The 23,812-nt window shown below is 57.0% G+C and overlaps 1 protein-coding gene across 2 annotated transcripts in view; it reads right to left on the bottom strand.

Annotated features, from left to right (window-relative positions):
• The window catches only part of Setd1b (SET domain containing 1B, histone lysine methyltransferase), a 24,738-nt gene continuing 926 nt past the window's right edge, over positions 1-23,812 (bottom strand). Inside the window, exons 3-18 of one of the 2 annotated variants that reach the window (XM_047560647.1) lie at positions 23,554-23,652; positions 22,615-22,885; positions 20,072-20,184; positions 17,930-19,162; positions 13,485-14,306; positions 13,158-13,238; positions 11,784-12,045; positions 11,301-11,686; positions 11,107-11,203; positions 9,781-10,290; positions 7,258-8,517; positions 6,263-6,429; positions 4,114-4,245; positions 3,910-4,029; positions 3,700-3,837; positions 1-1,580 (exon numbers count right to left, since the gene is read on the bottom strand). In XM_047560647.1, coding sequence (XP_047416603.1) covers positions 1,407-1,580; positions 3,700-3,837; positions 3,910-4,029; positions 4,114-4,245; positions 6,263-6,429; positions 7,258-8,517; positions 9,781-10,290; positions 11,107-11,203; positions 11,301-11,686; positions 11,784-12,045; positions 13,158-13,238; positions 13,485-14,306; positions 17,930-19,162; positions 20,072-20,184; positions 22,615-22,885; positions 23,554-23,652 — 5,865 coding nt within the window. In that variant the 3' untranslated portion in view covers positions 1-1,406. The remainder of the gene's footprint in view (positions 1,581-3,699; positions 3,838-3,909; positions 4,030-4,113; positions 4,246-6,262; positions 6,430-7,257; positions 8,518-9,780; positions 10,291-11,106; positions 11,204-11,300; positions 11,687-11,783; positions 12,046-13,157; positions 13,239-13,484; positions 14,307-17,929; positions 19,163-20,071; positions 20,185-22,614; positions 22,886-23,553; positions 23,653-23,812) is intronic. The other variant, XM_047560648.1, reaches the window with a different exon arrangement.

Raw genomic sequence — 23,812 nt, 5'->3', positions numbered from 1 at the left:
GGGGGTGGGGGACTTGCGTTCGTGTCTTGTTTTTTTTTTTGTTTTGTTTTTTTTGGAAGTACAAAGAAATGAGCAAAAGTCTTCCCACATGTTTCTACAAGAAACAAGTTCCCGAGAAAAAGTCCTTTATGGCAGTCTATATACAAAGTTGGTTCTGAACTTCAAAAACCTATTTTTTTCCCTTCGTTTTGATTTTATACACGCACTAGAAAAAAAAAAAATCCATGGAAATAAACCCTGAAGAGGATGAGAAGGGAGGGGAGGAAGGGTTAAAAGGAGAAAAAGAACCACTGTCGAAGACTTAGATCTGAGTTTTAAAATCTTTCCCAAGATTTTTCTTTCTCTGGGAGAAATAACCTGCTCACTCCAAAAATAAATATGCTCTGGCCTTTGGGGGGCTGGGGGAGGGTGGCAGGGGAGGTGGGTGTGGGTGGGGGCGAGCGGGTGAAGCTTATAAATGAAAAAATGCCACATGCATAAGGTCAGACAACCCGTAATGGCAAGGTGGGGGACCCCTGCCCTGGGAGCCCCCTCAGCCTTCGCGGGTTGAGGGCAGTGGAGAGTGGAGACCACCCTTGCCAGTGCCCCCCACGCTGGGCCCCAGGGAGGCCCCCTCATTGCTGGCATCAGAATGAGAAAGTAAACATTGAGCCCAAGGATTTGGGGGGCAAGGGGTGGTGGCAGGGAGTGCCCAGAGGACCCTCCTGCCTAGGACCAGCTTGGCTCCCCCAGGGTCTGCCCAGGGAGATGGTGCCGAGGTCCTGGGGAAGGGACAGACTGGGACGGGTCAGGGAAGGTGTGGGGTCTCCTCACTGCACCCACTGGCAGAGAGGGGGCCTTTCGGCTTTGTAGTGTTGAGGTCAAGGCCACTGGCCCAGCCCTTCCCCCTCAGCACCTGGCCCGGTCTGCCCAGAGGGTGCAGGAACCCTCGGTCACAGAGGCCTCTGGCCCTGCCGGGTTCCCCCTCTCTGTTCTGCCTTCACATTTCAACGGTTAATATGTCTTTTCTTATGACAAGGAGGAAAATAAAAAGAAGACAAAACAACATAGCAGCATTCGTGGGAAGAGGCCGAGGCGGAGGACGGGAAGGAGACAGAAGAGAGCAACAGGGACTGGGAGACACACCAGGGAGAGACAGAGAGATGGTGTCCGGTTAAGCACACCTGGAAATCTGGAAAGGAGCGTTTCTTAAAAAACGAAAGAGACACAGGTGGAGAGACAGAGAAGCCCTTTCCCGCAGCGGGGCTGGAGCTGCGGGTGGGTCCTGGGGTAGTGTTGGGGGCGCCAGGCCCTGATGTGGCCGCGGGGGTGAGGGACAGCACCTGAAATGGGGCGGGAGGGGCCGGCCCGGGGCCTGGGGGCCGGCCCAGGCGTCAGCGGACATCCTTCGGTTTGGTGCTGGGGGCCTAGTTGAGGGTCCCCCGGCAGTTCTCGGAGCCGCAGAGGCAGGGGATCTTGACGTCCTCGATGGGGAACTTGTAGTCATAGGTGATCTCCTCATTCACATTGATGTGCTGCTTGGAGTAGATGACGATCTTCTTCTGTGACTCCACGGTGATCACCTTGGCGTAGCAGTTGGGCTGCAGGGAGGGGTGGGTGGTGAGGCAGGCGGCAGGCCCAGGCCCAGGCCCAGGCCCTCAAACCTAGCCTGGCCGAGACAGGTCAGCTGCTCCAGGCTCAGCCCATCCCCTCCTCTGGGTGACAAGAACCCCTTGCTTCTGATGTTAAGTAAAAATGACGACCATGATGGTGATTTCCCGGGGCCACCGCTGCCTTTTCCGTTTCTCCGTAGGTGACGCCTAGAATTACATTTCCGGCCCAGGCCTCACTTCTTTTCTTCTGCGTGTGAGCCCAGGGGACTTTACCACTGAGCTACATCCCAAGTCCTGTTCTTATTTATTTGTTTATTTTAAAATTTTGAGGTAGGGGGGTCTTACTAAATTGTCCAGTCTGGCCTTGAACTTGCAAACCTTCCCCCTCAGCCTCCCAAGTTACTGGGATTATAGATGTGGCCAGGCCTCACTTTTCTGAGTCCTAAATAGGTCAGCAAACTAGGAGACTCAGCTGCCTGTTTTTGTGAATAAAGTTTTATTGGCACACAGCCACACTTGTCCATCACTTGCTCATCACCTGTGGCTGCTTTTGTTACAGGGTACAGTTAAGCCTGCTACAGAGGTCACTGGGGCTCAAAGACAAAACTATTTACCACCTGGCTCTGCACAGAAAAGGCATGCCAGCTCCCGACCCGCAGCCAGAAACCCAACTGCCTGCTCAGGGACAGGAAGTAACCCTCACTCCTGGCGTGCTCCTGCTCCGGCCCCCAGCACCCAGCTACCACGTCCTCCATCAGTGCTGGCTCTGCACCCCCTCCCATGTCTAGGTGACTCTCTTGCCTAACGGCCTCTGGAGTTTGACCTCTGCTGCTCCTGTCACTGCGCACCTGGACCACAACAGCCCTTGCTGCCACTGAGAGAATCAGCAGCCAGGGGCGGGTTTCCCAAGGGACGGCAGATTCTGTCACCCCATGGTTCCATACCCTCTAGTGGCCGCCTAGGCTTTTATATTTATTCTATTTTTCAAATTTCTTTGGTGCTAGGGATTGAACTTAGGGCCCAATTTGCCTTTTCGAGAAACTCCTCAGCTCAGCTGACAGGCCTGTGACTTGGCATGCCTGCCTGTCCCCCTTGTCCTCTCCCACACTCCACACCCATTGTCCCCTTGCTGCCCCTCAAATAGGTGTTCTCCACTGCCCAGGGCCGCTGGCCACATGCCTGCCCTAGTCCCTTCCCGGGCGATGCCCTCCTAACCCTCAGATCTCACAGGACAGTCACAGAAAAGACTCCACTGGCCCCTCCAGCCCAATCAAGGAGGGCCAGCACATGCCAAGGACTTGTCACTGTCGGCACCTTCCACAGGGCACGTGCAGTAGCACATCTGACTCTCCCCACAGCCTCCAAGAAGGGACTTCACAGCCCCTGTTTACAGATGAAGAAACTGTCCATGGGAGCCCATTAAGCAGCACTGCACAGCTCGCACCCAGCCCCGGCCGGCCTGCTGCTGCGCGGAGCTTCCTGCCTTCAGCCTTCGGTGCTCCCTCCCATAGCCATGAACACTGTCTACTATGAAGTTCGTTACAACTAAGTAACGCTGAAACTCCATTTCTCAGTTGCAGTGGCCACTCAAGTGCTCAAAACACACTAGAGGACAGCACAGTTGATGTCACACCACTGTGGAAAGGTCTGGGGCTGGCATGCAGCTCAGTGGTAGCGCACTTGTCTGGCATGTGTGAGGCCCTGGGTTCCATCCCCAGCACCAGAAATACAACAACAACAAAAACAAACAAACAAACAAAAAAAACAGGATAGTTCTTTTGGGTGACTTGAGACGGTCTTGCTGAGTTGCTGAGGCTGGTCTCAAACTTGCAATCCTCCTGCCCTAGCCTCCCGAGGTGCTGGATTGCACGTGCGCACCACCGCGCACTGTGAACCGACCACTTCTGGAGCACCTGCAGTTCCCACCCAGCAGTACTCAGCCCGAGTCTCACTGTACTCAGTTTACAGATGAGACAACTGAGGCTTCGATGCGACAGGCCACACCTCCCCACACCCCAGTTGACGCGAGTGTGGAAGGAAGCCAAGCCAGCTCCTGGGCTCGGGACTCCCAGGGCCCGGTGCAGAGCCCCCCTTGTCGGGCACTCACGTTGCAGCTGTGGTTAATGAAGCGTGCAAAGTTGCCGCACTTGGTGGCGTCGATGATGGTGTCATGGTCCACCCGGAACATGTAGCTGCTGCCGATGCCCTCGTCCTCATACCGTTTCTCCCGCATGTCTGCAATCACCTAGCCACAAAAGGACGTCAGTGTGGGCGGACCCGTGCCCACCCTGTGCCCATCCTGCTGGGCAGCACCTACCTGTCGGATGTTCTGGCCCACGTACTCGATGACCATCTCATCGGCTGCGATGGGCTCCATGGCGAACAAGCCCCAGTCATGAATGTGGCTCTTGCAGAATCTGAGCTTTTTCTTCCGGAACTGGGGGAGGAAGCGAGGGGAGGGGTGAGGTCCTGGCCTCAGGTCCTGCTTCAGCCCCGGCGGCCCTGGGGGCCCCAGCCTCACCTTGAGCTGGTTGAACTTGAGCAGGTCACTGTCGCAGCTGCCAGTGAAGGAGGACAGCAGGCGGCGCTGCTCTGAGCGCCGCTCCGAGCCCGCACGAGTGGAGGCGTGGGGCTGTGCGGGGATGCTCATGCCCTGCCGAGCACAACAGGGACGGTCCGACACAGACGCAGGCCAGAGGCCCCACCTCCTCGTCCCTAAGCTCTGCGTCTCTGTTGTCCCCACTCCCGGGGTTCCTTGCCCTGGGCTCCTCTGGCCTGTCCACCCCTAGTCATTGAGCTCTCTGCCTCCTCCTTCCCTCCGGCATCTACATGCACCCAAGTTGTTCCCATCGTAAAAACATCACAACTTCCCTTCAACCTTTGCCACCTTTTCCTGACCTCAGTTAAGAGAGGTGAAGTAGGCAGGTGTCTGCCCCAGCCTCCTGAGAACCCCAGCAAGGCTCCAGCATGCCACACGGTTCCCTCCTTCCCTGGCCTCCCCGACCTCCACCCCACCCCTGAGCTTCCAGGTCGGCTCCCTCCTCTGGCACGCTCTCCACTCTGCCTAGGTCTTGGAAAGCCAGCTCCATCCTGATGACAGCTGTTCAGAGTCCCCAGACCGGAAGCCCCATCCCCAAGCTCTACGGCTATACCTCCCTTCCTGGTGTCGCACAGACCCCAAACTGAGGTAATCCCAAAGTGAAGATGTCATCTGCATGCCCACCTCAGGCTTGGCATCCAGCCCAAGCTGCAAGTCAGACCCTTAGCTGCCCACTCAATTTCTTCCTTTCCTATCCCCAATCCAGGCCCAATTCTGTCCATCTGACTTCCTGACAGTCTTCGAATACATCCACTCTTCTCCTCATGGCCACAAGAGTCCAACCCGCCCTCAGGTCTGGCCTGGAAACTGCAGCACAGCCACTGCACTGGCATCTCCCCTGTGTCCCTGCAGCCAATTCTGCAGTGGCCAACGTGAGCTTCCATCATGGAGTGATCCGCAATGCCCCACTTCTCTCAACAGCTGTCCCCCAGCTTGCCAGCACATACAGAATACAAATCTGACCTTGTCACCCCAGCCCCCAGGACCCTGACAACCTGTCCCCTGCCTCTCTAGCCAGAGCTGGTCTATCTCCGCTGTTGAGCTCCCCCTGCCTGAGGACCCTTGCACATGCTGCTTTCTTTGTACACGACCTACTGGACTCAGGGAGCTCCTCTCCTGTATTAACTTTTTGTGGGAGTCTTTCTACTTCTCTGTGGTCTCTCCCTGTTCCACGTAGCTGGTTTCCTCACCTCATTCAGGTCTGGTTCAAATGTGACCTCTGAACTCTGCCTACCTGCCAATCCCTGACTTCCTCTCCCGTCTTCTCTGTAGCATTTGCTTTTCCTGTAATTATGTGACTATTGTCATGGGAGTATTTCCTTCCCATCCCACTAAAACATAAATCCCGCCAGGTGCAGTGGTGCATGCCTTTAATCCCAGCAGCTCAGGAGGCTGAGGCAGGAGGATGGTGAGTTCAAAGCCAGCCTCAGCAACTCTGGGAGGCACTTAGCAACTTAGTGAGACCCTGTCTCTAAATAAAATACAAAAAAGGACTGGGGATATGGCTCAGTGGTTATGCACCCCTGGGTTCAATCCCTAGTACCAGAAATAAAATAAAATACAAATCCCATGAGGAAATGGCTTTTGTCCACTCCTGTACCCCTCACACAGTGCCTGCTACTCAGCAGACGCTCAAGGAATATTTGCCAAATTAAAAAAAGGAATGAGCTGGGTCATGCCTGAAAGCAGCTGATGGGGAGGCTGAGGGAGGAGGACCTAGGCCAGCCTCAGCAACTTAGTGAGACTCTGTCTTCAAATAAAAAAATAAAGAGGGCTGGGGTGTAGCTCAGTGGTAGCCCTTGGGTTCAATCCCACACTACTGTCAATATTTAAAGAATAGGATGCATCAACCTCTGGAAGTATAATTCTACTTTGTCCCTGATTAAAGCCCTCTGGAAGCTCCTCTCTGCCCACAGAACAAAGAGCTGGGCTGTCCTGGGTCCTAGGCCACACCCACCCCTGTCCTCCCCAGCATATGGGTGGGGAGCATTCTGCAGGCCAGCGCCCCCTGCAGGACGGCCCCACCTGAGGCTCCACAGGGGGCTCCACAGGGGGCTCCCGGTGCCAGTACCTGGGTATCTGCAGGGGGCTCATCAGTGCTGGCCCGGCTGCTGTTGAGGTATCTGAGCTTGTCCTTCTTGTCGATGGTGTAGAAGCCCTCGCTGCGGGCACAGCCTGTCACATGCTCACGGATGCCATCGTCCCGTTTCTTTTTCTTAGCTGAAGAGAGGCTGGTGGGTGGGTGTGGGTCAAGGGTCACATGGACATTCTCAGAGCCCTCAGGAGATCTGTCCCAGCAGGTCCAGCCTTGCCAACCTCAGACCCCTGTCCAGGGGCATCACCGCCGACCTCCACGCCGCTCTGCCACCTCCACCCCATGGCCCCACTGCTCCGATGGTGCGCCCTGGGCACGTCTACTAACCACCTTGCCTCAGTCTCCCCCTGCACACTGGCATAAAAATGGTGCCTCTGAACAACTAAACATACTTAGCAGGGTCTCTGAGGCAGAGTAAAGGTTCACTGACGGGTTTAGAGCCGTGGGGACACTGAAAGCTCCGGCCTCACAGTGACAAGCAGCGAGAGACAAGCAGCGAGAGCATCCTGGTGAGGAGCTCCCATTCCGGAACCAGATCTGCCCAAGTCCAAATCTCAGCTCTGCACCTTATAGCTACATGACTTGGGCAGAGGGCTTTGCCTCTCTGTGCCCATTTCTTCACCTATAAAGGGAACGCCAACTGCCCTGCCCCTGCTGGACCGTGGGATTAAACTAGACGGGGAGGCGCCAGCAGTGGACGTACATCAGTCTCGGCCACTGTTGCCAAGTTCTGCAATCTCGTCCCCACTGACTCAGGATGAGACGGGCCTGGCACAAAGGGTGTTTAAAGTGACAGTGGTGACTCAGTCAGGAGCCTGGCACAGTGCCAGCACAAGTACTACCTGGGCAACAGTGGCCAGTGCCACCAGCTTCATAGGGACTGAGGACTGCTACAGGCGGGGAGGGGGGCCCGCAGGGTGGTGAGGACTTCCTGCATCCTAAAAGACGTCTAGCCACGCCCAACAGGATATAGGGATGGTAGACCCAGAGTGTGTCGTTGAGCCAGTCCATGCCATTGTCCTGCTGCAGTAGCCGCTCATAGGTGACACACAGGAAGCGGATGTCCTCCTCATCGATGCCACCATTCCAGATGTCATACAGGATGGTCATCTCCTCAAACTCTGAGCGGGGCCGGAAGAGGGGCTGGGGTGGCGAGAGCTCAGGTGAGGCAGAGGGGGCCACCAGATCCTCATGGCGCTTCTTAGGTGGCCGGCGCCATGGCCCCCGGACCTTGGTCAGATCCATGTACTCCTCAGTGACTTCATCTCGCCCACGAGGGCCTGGGGGGATGGCCTCACAGGGCCACTGGTTGTCCAGCTCCTTAAAGGGCAGCTTGGTGGGCTCAACAGGGGGTGGAGGCGGGGGTGGAGGTGGCTGGGGGGGAAGGGGCGGAGGGGGTGCTGGGATCCCTGCGTTCCGGAAGTCCAGAGTCACAGCCCGGGGATCATGGGTGCTGGGAAAGATGGGGGTCTGTGGCTGGCCTGGCAGGAGCAGGAGGTCCCTTCCAAGGGCAGCCCCTGCTGGTGGCCGCACCAAGGGCCCATCCAAGGTCAGCATAGATGGTGGCGATCGCCGGGGCCGGCCCGGCTTCCTTTTGATGGGGGGTGGGCAGGGGGCCAGGGTGGCGGGAAGCAGAGGCGGCAGCTGGGCAGGGGCCCGAGCCTGGGCCCTCAGCACCGGGACAGGCAACGCCAGGGGCAGGGGCAGGGGCAGGGGCAGGGGGAGAGGCAGGCCCGTCTCCAAGAGCACCGGGGAGGCCAGAGGGCCAGAGCGCTCGTCACGCCGGCCAGCCGGGAGGGGGCAGACAGGTAGGAGCAGGGGCCCACTGGGTTCCGGGAAGGTGGGCGTGAAGCTGAAGTCCCGGCCAGGTGTCCGTGGGAGGCCCCCACTGCTCAAGCTAGGGGACTGGGATGGGTAGGAAAAGGGACTGCCGGGCACCTGTGGGGAGCTCAGGGACAGGCTGCTGCTGCCCCCTGACAGCGGGGGCTCCCCGCCTGGTGTGGCTGGCACTGTCTCCGTGCTCTGCGACTTGGCCAGGCTGCCACAGAGGCCAGGAGTACGTGGGGGCTGGTCCTCAGGGGGAGGTTCCAGAGGGACAGGTGGGTGTGGGGGTTCTGGGGTCTCAGGCTCTGGGGGTGGGCTGGGTGGCCGTGGTGGCCGGGGTGGCGGCAATGGTGGCTGCAGGGGCAAGGAGAGCACTGGAGGGGGCTCAGGTTCTGCGTCCAGGTGATCTGCAGAGGAGGCAAAATCCAGAACATCGTTATCTGATCCAGACATCTCTTAGTACATTACTACTGCAGCCCTACTATGCACTGGGTACTGGAGGGCCCCTGGTTCTGTGGGCAGACATTAAACCCAGTTAAACCAAAGACTGCTCAGCCCCCAGCCAGGGGCGCAGTTGGTGCGTCATTTAAACGGTGGTGGGGCTTGTCGAAAACACAGGAAACAGTTGCTAGCCGTTCCCTGTGTCTTCCTGGGGCTGGGCTGTGGCTCAGTGATGGCGTGGTTGTCTAGCATGCATAGGCCCTGGGTTCCATGCACAGCACCACGAAAAACACAAGCAAAAAAACTACATTTCTGTGGCCCAAGAAAACTTGCTCTGCGATGGAACAAGATCCAACAAGCCTCCTCTGCAAGGCTTGTCAGTGCCTGCAGGGAACCCTAACACACTCTTCGCTGTCACAGAACACATTTTTTAATGGACCTGTTGTCACCTCACCCTGCCCCAGAATATAAACTCCACGAGGACAGGTATTCTTGTCTGTCTGATCCACTCTTGTATTTTAGTGCCTAAAATAGTACTGGGGACCCACAGAATCTTAATGTTGAATCTGTATTCAAAGATCTGTGGTTTGTGGTCAAAGAAATAAAATACATTAAACTGAATACAGCAGTTTGTGTCCTAATGACTTTGTCAAGGCAGGTACTAAGCACATGTGGCTATGCTGAAATTAAATGGCATCACACGTCTGGCTCCACAGCTGCTCTGGCCACGCTGCAGCTCAGTAAGCGCCACCGCATCTGAGGGCCACGGCACCGGCCCGTGCAGACAGAGCATTTCTGCTGACGTGCGATCAGAGCCTCTGATGCTCTGCGCAGCTCCACCGAGGCAGTGGGGGGTGCAGAGCTCGCAGCCCCTCTCCCTTGGACTGGTACCTCAAGGCCACCCCACTCGCCTGGAACTAAAATGACCAGGGATATCAGCCCTCCCCTCTGCGAGCATCTCATTGGACCAACGGTCCACGGATAAACTGCAGGGGAAATCCTGGCACTGTGGAAGGGAATGGCCTGGCCCCTGCCGGGCTCGCTCCTGAGGTTCTGTGGCATGCCAGGTACCTCATCTCACTATGAGCCCCCATGCGACCCCGTGAGGGAGATGCTTCTGTTGATGCCATTTCAGAGGCAACAGAGACTTGCGACAGGAGCTGGGCTGATTCTGACAGCAAGGACTTCGTGCCTCCCCCACCGCCCTCTCAGGAGGCAGCGTGCGGTACCTGGAACGCGTTCAGGGGATGATGGGGGCCGAGCCTCCGTCTCCCCAGCAGGGGGCTCTGGAGACAGCAACATGGCCTCTTCCTGGTTCAGGCTAGCCTCTTCCAGGGGCTCCTTGCACCCTGCCAGCTCCTCGACACCCACAGGCAAGGGGGGCTCCTCCAGGAGAGGGGTCTGCTCCTCGGAGGCTTCAGCCTCAGCCTCAATGTCCACCTCCTCTTCCGTACCCAGCGACTCCACTGCAGGTGCCCCTGGGGCCAGAGACACCTCTTCCTTATCCTGCTCAAAGTCCTTGGCAACTGCAGGTGGCGTGCTCTCCTCCGCCACTGCCACTGCCTCCTCCGCCTCCACCTCTTCCTCCTCCTGTTCTTCCTCTTGTCCTGCCACCATCTCCTCTTCATCCTCCGAGGATGAGGACGAGGACTCGGAACTTGACTCAAATTCGGAAGACTCAGAACTCTCGCTGGATGATCCCGCCTCTGCCTTGGAGGTGGCGATGCTCACTGTCTCCTCTGCATGGGGGGCAGAGAGGCTGGTGATCCGTGGTGCTCCCGCCCCATGCCAGATGCCCCCCCAGGAGCCACCAACTGGGGCACCTGGGCTGAGCACCGCCCTCAGGTAGGTGTGGGGGGGTGGGGTTGATAACTACACATCACTTTTTAAAAACTGAAGTGAAGTTCACATAACAAAACCAACTGTTCACTTTAAAGTGAGCAATTCCACGCGGCACAGTGGTGCAGATCCAAGGCCAGTCTGGGCAACTCAGCAAGGCCCTGCATCAGAATAGAATTTAAAAGGTAGGGGGCGTAGCTTGCTTGCCTAGGACATATGAGACTCTGCATTCCATCCCTGATCCTGCAAAAAATAATAGATCAAGAGAACAATTCCAGGGCTGGCCTGGGGCTGAGCGGTAGAGCGCTTGTCGAGCACACGTGAAGCACTGGGTTCAAGCGTCAGCACCACGTAAAAATAGATAAAATAAAGGCATTGTGTTCATTTACAACTAAAACAATTATTTTAAAAAAAGAGAACGATGCCAGTGGTTCACCAAGCTTCTCCAGGGGCAGGACATCTCGTATGCTCCCTGGCCCGCTGCCGGCCCCACCCCAGGCGCGAGGCTCTGCCCTAAAGCTCTGTGGCCTTGCAGATGCTGGCTACTTCAACAAGTGGCACCAGAAAATATTGTCGGTGCTCTGGTGAGTGAATATGTCAAGAGCATGAATTGTTGCCCCAAAGCACTCTGACTACTGCTCTCTGGGCTCCTTGCACCCTGCCAGCTCGACACCTCTGGGGAGGCCCAGGGCTGGCCACCTGCTCGGCCCACTCACCGCCTTCGGAGTCCCCTTCGTCCTCACTGGCTCCCGACAGGGCTGCATCTTCACCCTCGTTCTCAGTGTCATCGCTGTCCTCGTCGTCTTCGTCATCCTGGGGGACGGGGATGGGTGAGGACAGGTAAGCAGATGGCCTAGGGTTAGGGTTAGGGTTAGGCCTAGAACCCGAGGCGGCCCCTCCTGAGTCGGACCTTCTTGGACGTGCTGGAGCTGGAGGAGCAGGACACCTGGCTCCGGGGGCCCTCCTCCTCCTCCTCCTCCTCTTCCTCCTCCTCCTCCTCCTCCTCCTCAGCCTCCTCCTCCTCCGCTTCCTCCTCCTCCGCTTCCTCCTCAGTGCTTTCCCGCTCCTCCTCCTTGTCAGAGGCCGAGGATGAGGGTGAGGTGGTGGACGACCCCGAGGACGAGGATCCCGACGAGGACGAGGACACTGACAAGGACTCCTTCTCATCCTCCTCCCCGCCGCTGTCCAGCTCCAGCGGCCGAGCTGGCCGCCGCCGCACACCCACACCCTTGGGGTCCCGCTTGGCCAGCTCGCAGGGGGCATCCGCCATGTCACGGTCCCGCTCCCGCTCAGACTCTGCAGGAAGAGAGGGGAGTCACAGCCAGGTGGGGGAAATGGGGGTGACGGGGAACCCCAGCACCCAGTGAGAAGCTGGAGGTGACCAGGCACAAACCTTCATCTTCCTCATCCACAGAGGTTGAGGGCCGCAGCCGCTTCTGGTCACCAGATGAGGTTGTGTCTGGTGGCTCCTTCCTCTTGACCTTGAAGGAAGGCAGGCGAATGGCCCCACGCAGCCCAATGCCCAGGCCCAGGCCCTCGTAGCCCAGGCCCTCACCCTTGCCCCACGACTCTAGCAGGCAGGAGGCGATTCGGTCCTTGGGCTTTGGCCGGTCCTCATCCTTGTGCTCGCCCGACTTCACAGGGGTCAGCGAAGCCTGTGATGGGAGAAGGGGGACGTCACTGTGGCTGGAACACTGCTGCCAACCCCACGGGCCGCCTTCTCGGAATGGCAGTGACAGCAGCCTCAGGCGACAGGGACCTGCTCTCCGCACACCTGGCACACAGCACACGCTTCCTCAGGAGGCGCCAGAGCCCTGCTCCGCCTCACTGACCTTCATCCTCCTCACCTGCAAAGTGGGCTACCTTCCTCACAACAGAGGCCCCTGCACTAGGGAGGCGGGAATCCAAAAGGACACATTCTCACTGTAGGCACGTGATCTCTACCACTGGGACGCAAGTTTCACAAATAAGATTTACACTGTCCTTACTTTTCTGTGCTGTTCCAAGGCATTAAACAGCACCCACAGACCTTTCACTGCACACTAAGAGGCGGCCCCTGCAGTTCCAAAATGCTCTGCCTTTGAGGAACATTTTAAAACAAGCCACATTAAAAGCTTCACGTGGTGCAGGTCACCAAGGCATGGTGGGTCCTTTTATGCAAATTGTTATTGGTAGCTATTAGTTAGCTGTCACCCTGACTCATCTGGCAGGCCAACGTAGTTAAGGTGAACCACAAAGCTTCAGACATCCGTGGTGTCAGGAGGCTCATTCTCCTTTTACTGTCCCACCTTACAGATGAGGAACGGGTTCTGACAGGTGTGCTTACCTGGACTGCAGAGAGCAGGCTCTTAGTCACGGCAGCGTTTCCCAAAGCATGCTTGGGGGAAGGGGGGACAGCAAAAGTGATAACCCTGGTCACCTCTGGGGGCGGGGGGGGCAGGGGGGACTGGGCCTAGGGGTAGTGACTGAGGGAATTTTGAGACAGTAAAGATGCTGGGCATGATGGCACACAGCTGTGGTCCCAGCTGCTGGGGGCAGGGCCTGCTTGAGCCCAGGAGTTTGGGGCCAGCCTGGGCAGCATAGCCAGAACCCAACTCCAAAAAGAAAGAAAAGAAAGAAAGAAAATGCTCTCTCTTATGTAGACTGAAAGAGGTTGCAACTCATTTCTAAGATCATGAATAGACAAACACTATGTAAAAAGGGGACTCTGCCAAAGGCGCCCAGGACAAGGGGGCAGCCCAGTTCAGAGCACCTTGGTGTGGCCCACCTGTGCTGCTGGGCACGTTGTGCCTCTGTGCCGTCCCAGGTGGTGGCCACTGGGCACGTGAGAATGCTGAGCACTTGAAATCTGGTGAGGGTGAATGAAGAACCCAATTCATGCTTTCATTTCAACCAATTTAAATGTAAACGAGCGGACTAGCGGGCACTGTTGACAATAGTCAGTAGCACTCTGAAAGTGCCAACTAGTCCATCGCCCCCACACAGGGGTGCAGATGGCAGTGTACCCATAACACGCCTTGGAGGAGGGGGCACCTGGCCAGCTTCCTGCCCACCCCCACGGGGCACCTGGGGTGCTCCACGCCCGCCTACCCACCTTGGCCATCCGCTCCTTCTTGTCCCACCACTCGTCAAAGGCCCGGAAGGCCACCACCTCCACCATCTTGCGATTCAGGTCACGCTTCATGATGGCCTTAAGCTCCTTGAGTACGACCAGTAGGACGCCATCCACTGTGGCCTTGTGTGGGTCCTCCTGACGCGGCACATAGCCTGGCGGTGGCACTGATGGGTCAAACTTGGGCAGGGGTGGCCAGGGCTGCCCACGGCCTGGGCCACTGCTGCTTAGGGAGAAGGGGCCCCGGTAGGGTGGCAGGTTGACAAACTGCAGCCCAGCTGAAGCAGCAGCGGCTGCAGCGGCCATGAAGGGTGGGTAGGGACAAGCACCCTGGCCTGTCATCAGACGGCTCAGCATCTGCGTCTGCATCTGGAAGGACATGGGCATGCCACCCCACTGGCCGCCCAGCACATGGCTCATATCCACCTGCATCACAGGAAACAGCCCTGGTGGAAAGGGCGGCAGAGGTGGCAGGATGGGTGGCGGGGGGACGCCTGGCGGCGGCGCTGGTAGGGGTGGTGGGGGCACAGTCACCGCAGGATGGGCTGGCGGTGGCGGTGGGGGTGGTGGAGGCAGAGGAGGGGGCATGGGGAAGCCGGGCTGGGGCGGGGGTGGGGGCGGGGGCAGTGGAGGGAAGCCGGGTGGCGGGGGCAGTGGCAGGGTCGGGGCCAGCACGTTGGGGCCTGCCACAGCTGCTCCCCCTGCGGTCACCACCATGGGCTTGGGGCAATCGGCACTGGTGATGGGGGCTGAGGGCATCTCGTCATCCGAGATCTCCATGTCCTCCCCTGAGGACTGCTGGCCCTGTGGAGAAAGCAGAGAGGGCAGTGAGGGAGGCAGGGAGGCCAGGCAACTCCAGAAGCCCTTCTGAGCAGCCAAAGGCTGGAGCTGAGCCCTCCTGCAAGGTGGATTAGCAACCTGGGCTCCCGGCTGTGTGACCTATTCCAAGTCACTCAACTTCTTCAAGCCTCAGTTTCTCCATGTGCATAAGGGACATGACAGCGCCTGCGTCATGGGGTTGCCAGGGGATTTGAGCAATTATTCATTCAACACACGATCAGCACCTGCACGCCAGGCACAGTTCTAGTACTCAGGGACACAAAGGCGAGCGAGAAAAACACAAATCTTGCTTTTGTGGTGCTGAATTTCTAGGAGGAGGAGGCAAAAGACAGCCAGAATGAAGGCAGGAAGTACATCATGGAGAAAGAGAAAGTGGTTGGGTAGGGGGCAGAGAGAGGGAAGTAGCTTCTGTTTCAATTTGAGACCGTTTCAGTGTGTATTCAGAGAAGATGATATCAAGAGTTAACACTTCTACAGCGTTTCCTACGTGATAAGCAACTTCACGCATATTAACGTAGCTGATCCTTAGAACCACCGTGCAAAGTAGATGTTATCTCCATTTTTACTAATGAGGAAATTGGGACACAGAGAGCTTAAGCAACTTGCCCAAGGCCACACAGTCAGTCAGACACAAGCCAGGATTCAAACCAGGAAGTGGCTCAGTCTGCCTGCTATCCTCACTCTGGCCAAGAGGGTCTGGAGTAGGTGACAACTGAGCTGGGGGTGGGTGGGTGAGTGAGCGGGGTTAGCAACACTAAGGACTTGTAAATAGGAAGCATGTCTTTCTTTTTCCTTCATCATTCCGCACCTAGTCTTGGGGCTACACACACGTGGGCCAGTGTGGGGCTGAGAGCAGGACACCCTTCCACATCTCATTTCCTTTTTGTTTTCTGCAGTGCTGGGGATGGAACCCAGGGCCTGGTTTGTGCTAGGCAAGTGCTCTACCTCTGAGCTACATCCCCAGCCCCCCACATCTCATTTCTTATCTGAAGAAGAACCCAAGAACCTTGTAACCTGGGGCTCCTCTGTGATTCCTTTGGACAGATGAGGAAATAGACTCTGCAGGGGCAGTCTGTCAGAAATAGGGCCAGGACCACCCTGCAGACACCTGTCCTCAGGGGCTGTGGTGGGAACGCAGGATGCAGCAAGGGCTGGGAGGTGTGTCGCTTTGCTGTAGGACCCAGGTGCACAGGCTTGGATGTAGGGGAGGCCTGGGTTCCTCTTGCTGTAGGTGGAGCTGGAAGCTGGAGGAGGGGTGGGGGTGAGAGGGAGGGGTCACCCCCTGGGCTCTTGTGTGGCCCAGCCCCCAGCCCCCAGCCAGGGCTTCTGTAGGCTCAAAGCAGGAGTGCTGCTGGGAGGCTGAGAGGATGGGGTCGGCGAGGGGTGCAAGGTCAGAGGTCAGGCCTAGAGGTGAGGCAGGCCTCAAAGACAAACTGGAGGTGAGGGAAGAAGAAAAACACCAAAGTAGGAAGCCCTGGATTTTACTAGGCACCCTACACACACACACACACATACACACACACACACACACATGCACGCACGCACGCCTCCCTCCCCCAGAGTAGTTTTGCACTTGAGGAAGGGCAGGCAGGTTGGGCTAGATATTGAGAGACAACGCCCCAGGACATCCGTTCTGGACAGTAGTGAGCAGGTGAGCAAGCCCAGAGCAGCACACAGAGGGTTAACCCAGGCCACTGCAGGCGGCCAATCACAGGAGCCCCAGCAGAGTTCCAGCCCCTTGGCCGAGCAGGGTGGAGCCGGTGCCTGGCGCTTCCCAGGCAGCGCCTCCCTCCATCTGAGACAGGGAGGCAGGGGGTCTCACTGGCCCATTTGACAGATTGATGAAACTGAGATGCAGAGAGGGAAATGTCACATAACCCAGAAGTAACAGAGCTGAGGTTTACGGACTGAAAACCAGGCTTTTCGGAAGCCTCTGTGGAGCAGGAACTCTCCTCCCACTGGTCCCTCTGGGTGGCTCCCCAGCCTCAACCCCAGCCTGGACTGCGACTCGGAGTACAGCACGCGCAGCTCTCTACACACACACCAGCCCCGGGGCCCCATCCTGCTCTACTGGCTGCCAGTAGAGGGCTCCCAAGGGCCAGCCTGGAGCTCAGCTGCGCTCAGGACTTCTGTCCCCAGGCACCCGGGAGTCCCCCAGACTCCAAGTCGCAGGTCCTCACTATCCCCTTGTCTACAACAGCCCAGAGGAGGAGACCCTACTGGCTGGTGACTCTGGGTTTCTTAGCCCTGGACCAGCTGGTCAGCATGGGGAACACCCCCAGCCCCAGGCGGCCCAGGAGGGGTTAGGGCCCGCGGCTCTCCACCTCTGCACACCTGTGTCAACTCCCCGTGCCTGGACCACTTGCTGCCAGAAACCACTTCCCCAGAACTGCCTGGGGGGGCCCTGGAGCCCCAGCCACCTGCAGCCCCTTCCCAGGGAGGCCAAGTTCCTCTCTGTTCCTCCCTGAGGCAGCCAAACCGGTCTCATCAAAGGGCCCAGAAAGGGGGGACTCTCCTCCCTGCTGCCCACAGGGGCACAGAGCTCTGTCTGCGCCCCTGGCTGCTCATGCCTGCCGGGCCCACAAACTCCAAGACAGGTGTCTAGGAGGGCCAAGGCACAGGCCTGGACCAGGAGCAGAGGGGGCGGAGCCAAGCTATAGGAGGGTGACCTAACCCTCTCCAAAGAGAACCTGGCAGCACCCAAAACCCAATCCCTGAGTGCAACTTTCTGGGGCTAGAGATTTGGGTGAATGAGATCAACGTGAAGTGAGGAGATAGCGGGCACAACTAACTTTGCCCACTTCCGGCTACTGCCCCCTAAACCAACTCCTCCCCTGAAGAAGCCAGCAGGAGAGGAAACCTACCTGCCTCCCCTGCTTCCCCATCTCTTCAGAGGGCACCAGGCTTTAAAAGAGACCTCCTGCTGGCCTGGCTCAGCACAGCGCCCTGGCCAGTCCCTCTCCTCTCTGCCTGAGCATTCCTAAAAATGTTCAACAAAGAAGCGGGCCTAGAACCATCACCAGAGCCCATGCTCTCTAGGGGTCTCTGCAAACTCCATCAGAGCAGCTCAGGTCAGCAGGGCACAGTGGCCCACACATGTAATCCCAGTGGCTTAGAAGGCTGAGGCAGGAGGATGCAAGTTTGAACCAAGCCTCAGCAATTTAGTAAGGTCCTATCTCAAAATAAAAAATAAAAAGGGATGTAACCCCATGGGTAAAGTGCTTCTGGGTTTAATTCCCAGTATCAGGGGAAAAAAAGCAGCTAGGGTGAGAATTTATCCCTTGGAAAACTCTCAACTGCCCTTACAAGGAGAGCAACAGAACTCAGCCATGATCTCTTTTTCTCCTTGGCTGCCAGGGAGCTGAGAGACAAAGCAGCTGCTCCATCATAGCCTCTGGAGATTTTGCCATCCTCTTTTTATTTTCTAAATTCAATCTGTTGTACTAGCTTCCCTGTTGGGGAAGGGATTGGTCTCCTATCCCTTTTGCTTCCAGGTCTTAGCTAGTTATCTTAAATGTTTTCGGGGGAAAGAGCGGGACAGAGATAGACAAAATCAATCCCAGACAGATGGACAGACACGGTGGTACCTCATCCATCTTCTCTGAGGTCGGTGTCCTGTCTCCAGCCAGGTCCAAGGCCCCCTCAGCTGTCTGGCCCAGAAAACCGGCAGGGTCTGGGGGGCCTGGCTCGGGTGGGGGTCGAGGCCCCAGGCCCACATCCAGTTCATCATCTTCATCAGAGTCGGGCAGAGGCGTCGGGCTGATGTCCTCCAGGCCTGTGCTGGAGGGGCGTGAGGACGGGGGTGTCGGGCCACGGAAGCCCGGCTGGGAGTTAGTGCCAAAGGGGGCCAGTGGGGAGAGCTGGGAGGAGGAGGAGGAGATGGGGCTCCCCTCCATCTGCAGCTCGGGGTCCGAGTCCTGCTCCCGCAGGAAGGGCAGCTTGGTGCGCTGCTCCTTCAGCAGCATCTCGATGCGCGAGTCCAGGCTGTCGTGGGGCTTCTCTGGCCCGGCGGGAGACGACTCTAGCGTCGGCGTGCCTGGGCTGTCACAGGGCTCAGGACTCCAACCGAAGGTCGGCCGGCCGCCCAGCTCCATGCTGTTGGCGTCAGGGGGCGGGGGGCCGGGCGGCGTGCCTGGCTTCTCCTTGGCCAGAGGCTCGGCAGGTGGCAGGGGTGGGGGTGCAGGTGCCCTCCGGAACTCCCCACTCTCACGGGCCCCGAAGGTGGTTGTGGTGGGGGGCTCCTCTGGGGGAGGGGGAAACGGGGGTGCAGGGGTCTGGTATGGAGAGAAAGCCGACTTGAATCCAGCAGAGGGGGCTGCTTGGGCAGGCGGTGGCGTATGGGCAAAGGTGGCCGAGTCCTGTGGCTGGGCTTTGAAGGGAGGGCCACTGCCGCCCCCACTGCTGCCAACTGCCCCAAATGGGAGGTCCGAGGAGCCCCGGAAGGTAGCTGTGGCTCCGGCCACTGCAGTGACTGCAGAAGAATTGTGGACATAATGATGCTCATGGCGGCGATTGTAGGCATCAGTGAACTTGCTCTCATGGCGCCGAGCCTTGAAGGTCGCTGTGGGGTCCTGGCCGAAGAGGTAGGAGGGTGTGGGCTGGCGGCTGGAGTAGCTGGAGTCCTGGGAGAAGGGGGTGCCCAGGCGCGGTGTGAGTGGGGTGCCCTGTCCGTAGGAGTTGGGCGTGTCCAGACGGCAGCTGGAATAAGCCGTGTCCTGGGAGAAGGGGGTCCCGCCACTATTGGGGGTGACAGAGGAGGAGCCAGAGCCACAGCCTGTAGACAGGCTGCCATCCTTGAGGCGCTTCAGGGCATCTGACAACTAGAGAGAGAGAGAGAGGTGAGATCTCGGGTGGGGGCTCTGAGTAGACAGGCACAAGGGACCAGAAGTCTTCCCTTCTTATTCTGCCTGCTGGGGACTCAGAGCCAAGTTGTCCTGCACAACTTGTCTTAATGTTACTCTTAGGAGTAGCCGATCATCCTCAGGAAATCTTGAGGACTTTTTTTTACTCCCAAAGCAGAGTAAAGACAAAACCCTGATATCGTGGTACAGGCTGGGATTTCTCCCTGCTTGAGGCTGTCAGGCATTGAGAACCTTCTAGGCACAAGTATGACCGAGAGCTAGGATTTGGGGGTTGAATGGCTGCAGGCTTGGTTCTGCCCAGCCTCACAGAGTCTCAGGGTTTAAACAGTGTGGTAGGGGGAAGCATCTGACGAACGTCCTGGCTGACCAGCAGATGAAACTGAGACCTTACCTCCTGAGCATGTGGCTAATGCAGAGGAGGAGCTGGGACAGCCCAGTGAGAGTGCTGCGAGGCGGCGGTCTAGGAAGTGGGGCCTGAACTCTGCTTTCTGGGGGCAAGGATAGGGAAATACCCCAGACAACGTCCACCAGGGCTTTGGGCACAGCAGTGTTTCAGCATCGGGGTGGAAAAACAGCTCCGTCTGTGGGAACCCCATCCGTGCTGGGGGAAGGTGGGAGGGAGGGGCTGAGTGGGCTCGAGGCCACAGGGCACAGGATCAATCCCAGGGGAGCGGCACTGAACTGAGCTTAGAAAAACACGACTTGTAGACCCCACTCTGAACCTGTGGTGGGTGTGGCAGGCTCATTTCCCTCCTAGGCCTTGGTCTCCAAGACTGGAGATAGTGAGCTGAGGGCTGGGATGGGGGTCTGATCAGGGAGTTAGAAGCTTCCAGAGGTGTGATGGGGGCACTGGTGTGACAAACCCACCTGCAGGGTCTCATTCACGATTGGAGAGACAGCATCAAGCTCACCCACTGGGAGGGTCTGGGGGGTATATCGACCAGTAACCAGCAGTTCGTAGAAGCGCATGCGGGTTTCTCCTGTGAAGAAGGGAGGGGCACTCAGCTAAGCTCCAGGATGGGGCAGCCCCCATGGGGACTCTGAACTGTTTGGCATCCTGGTGTGCCCGTATGTCTGAGATCCTGGGCCGGGGGAGCGGTGTGACCCCTGACCAATTTCCCACTCTCCCTCCCCTTGCATCTCATTCAGGATCCTCATCTGTTGAAGGATGCTGTGAAACTGTTTGATATTTCTTATCTTGAGACTCAGAATTTAATGCCTTGTAGGGCTAGGACTCCCCCAAATCCAGAACTGCCCAGCCCTGCACAAAGTCCCTTCCCATTACCTGGGCCATGGTGCCCAAAGAAAGAGCACCCTCCTCCCCACCCCTGCTTCTCTCACCTTCCCACTTAACAGCCAGGGCTCATAGCAGGGATGGGGGAAGTCCGGTGACATGGAGGTGATAGTTTGCTAACTATCTGGGGCCAGGTGACAAGCAGAGCTTGCAGAACACATTCTAGTAGCACATTACTGTGAACTCTGCACTGCCTTCCACCAGCTGAGGACCCAGGACTGGGGAGTCTGGGGAATGCATAGGGTACTATCCCACTGAAAACCATGCAGAACCCTCCACCCCTCAGCAAAGAGGTCTTTACAGACCAGGGCCCCAGATTACTGATATTTATAGAACCTCAGAGGCAGCTGGCTGCATATGCAAAGGAGACACATTCCTTGAGCTACACTTTACACTTTGCTGGTCTCGCTCGAAATACAAACTTAGGTGGCAGTCTCTGCAGGTCTTTTTTTCCTTCTCTCTCTCTTTTTTTTTTTCCAGAAACAAAATTGTGGTGTGACCTGACTCCTCAAGATGTGGGTATGTGATGCAGGAGCAGGCTGCACACTTGATTCTCAGGGGGAAATCAGACTGCAGTCACCCATGGGGGAAGGTAGATTTAAAAGTATACAGGCCCCTCCCCACCCAGAGACTGAGGAGCTAGGGAAATGAGGGGTGGGGCTGTGGATTGGCCACAAACCTCAGATTTGTGCCCTGAGGAGAGGTACATCTAGGTATAGGGTTGGCAATTGTGGATGGGGTAGTCAAAAAACCCAGCATGGGGGCTGGGGTTGTGGCTCAGTGGTAGCGCTCACCTAGCATGCATGAGGCCTTGGGTTTGATCCTCAGCACCACATAAAAATAAAATAAAGGTATTGTGTCCATCTACAACTAATATATATATACATATATATATATATATATATATATATATACATGAAAAGGTATTGTGTCCATCTGCAACTAATATATATATATATATATATATGAAAAGGTATTGTGTCCATTTATAATATATATATATATATATATATATATATATATGAAAAGAACTTAAGGAAAAAATACCCAGCATCATCTTAGAGACTCAACTAATATGCATTAATTATTAAAAGCAAAACAACAACAAAAAGGTTTAGATTTCCCTATTTGGGGTTTGGTGCACTCAGATGCCCCCAAACCTTATGCTCACAAAACCCCTGGAGTGGCTGCACCTAGTCTTCTGAGGCAGGGTTCCCAGGTGGCCCCAGTGAGCTGGGGATCTAACAGTGTGTTCACAGGGCTGTCTGGTCCCAGAGCAGCTGGCACCTCCTTTCATATAGGTGGCAACTTCTTAGAGAGGCCACAGGCAAATTTTGGGGGACACCCACTGAGAAATGTAAGACACTCCAGCCAGCATTCCGGGGAGTCTAGGCAGCCAGAGGGTGGGAGGTGTGGCTCCCCAGCCTGGCTCTGAATCAAGCAGGACTCTGCTAGGAAGGTGCTGCGGTCTCTTTAAGAGAGAGGAGGGAAGACAAAGTGTCAACCCTTGAGCACCCAGAGCAGCCCGCCCCCTCAGCCCTATCGGGAACATTATCAATGAAACAACACTCTTGGCCCAGATTGGTTAGGGGAAGGGGCAGTGGGGGAGGGGGGTACCCATTCTTGAAGGATTCTCTTTTTAGTTGAGGGGCCTTCTCTTTTATGTATTTAAAGGTACCTTAGTGGCTCTCCCTCAGCACCCCCCAAATAAACAAACTGCCTCCTGCTAACAGGCAGCAACACTGGGGACTGCCTAAACCCAGGCCACCTCGGCTCTGAGAGGGACCCGCAAGGGGGGTTGTCAGCAGTGGGGAAGCCTCTTGGTAGTCTCTAGGGGTGCAGTGGCCAAGAACCAGCACATTTGGTAAATTATAGCCTGTCTCTTAGCAACAGACAACACATTTAGCTCCATGTGACTCTACTCTCAGGAGGGGTCAAAAAAATATACATACATATATATCTATATATCTATATATATATAAAAAGTTGTGGGAGGGGATCCCAAGGAAGAACTGTTGGGGCCTCCCAACAGTGCAGGAGGAAGCTGGGGAAAAGGGTCAAGCTGACAGGAAGCCTTCGGCTCCGCCCCCAGGGCGCCCAGCCGGTCCCCACTAACCTTTGGTGTCCAGCTCCACGTGTATGATGTTGCCCATGACCGAGGTGCTGTGCAAATGCTGAACAGCCTCCTTGGCTCCCCTGACTGTGGCAAAGACCACCTTGGCGATGCCCAGGTGCTTCTTGGTCTTGGGGTTGTACAAAATCTCCACCTCCTCCACCTCCCCATACTTCTTGCACATGTCCCTCAGGAAGTTTTCGCGGATGTTATCATTCAGCTTGGCAAATGTCACCTGCTTAGGAGGCACCGGGCCCACATAGAACTCATCGATCTGGCAGGGGCCGAGGGGGAGGGGAGTTTGGAAAACATTAAAACCGAAGGGAAATCGCAACATTCCCCACTCACCCCGCGCTTAAAACAAAACAAAACAAAACAAACAAACAAAAACAACAACCACAACAAAGGGTTAAAAATATTTTTTTTTCCCCCGAAAAATTTTTTGGAAAAAAAAAATGCACGCGGGCGGGCCCGGGAAGCGGAGGATTAAATCGTTTGGAACGTGGAAGTCCTCTGGGTTCGGAAGGAAAGGGGAAAAAGAAACAGTTTCTCTTTCCCCACCCCCCCATCCTGGCCTCCCCTCCTTGCTGACCCGTCAGGGGCTACCCCTTGGGCAAGGAAGTTGTCCCCTCAAAGTCACCCGGCTGGGAAGGGGGGCGGGTCCCGGAGCCAGGCCTCTGGACGAGCAGGAGCCAGGTGGGGATCCAGATCCCCCAGCGGGACGTGCGGGACACTGTATCAGCGCCCTGATTACAGTTTCACCGAGTGTTATTTTGTTTACAGTGGCCAGGAGGGGGACACCCCACTCCCCCTCCCCGCCAAAACTTCCCGGCCCTGGACGGCGGGAACTCAGAATCCGGCTGGGCTTGGTCAGGGCTGGCGTTATTTTCGAACTCGGGGAGGGAGGGGGGAGGGACCGCGGGCAGGGGGGAGGGGTCCTACCTTGAATTTGGGCACCGACAGCTCCAGCTCCTTGTTTTTGGTCCAGATCCCGACGACCCGGGGATCTTCGACAATTTCCACCGGGCGGTTGCTGGACATCTGCGGAGGGGATGGGGAGGAATGGGCGGGCTGGTCCCCCCCCCCCCCCCCCCAAGGGCAGGGGCAGACCCCCTTCCCCAGGTCACGATCCAACTCCAGGAGTGGGGCCCTGGCTGACAGTTGGCCGGGTGGTGGGCAGCGGGGCGCCGGCCGCTCGGCC

This window comes from Sciurus carolinensis, chromosome 8 (genome assembly GCF_902686445.1).
Source record: "Sciurus carolinensis chromosome 8, mSciCar1.2, whole genome shotgun sequence".
Lineage (NCBI taxonomy): Eukaryota > Metazoa > Chordata > Mammalia > Rodentia > Sciuridae > Sciurus > Sciurus carolinensis.
This window is presented reverse-complemented; position numbering and strand designations above follow the sequence as displayed.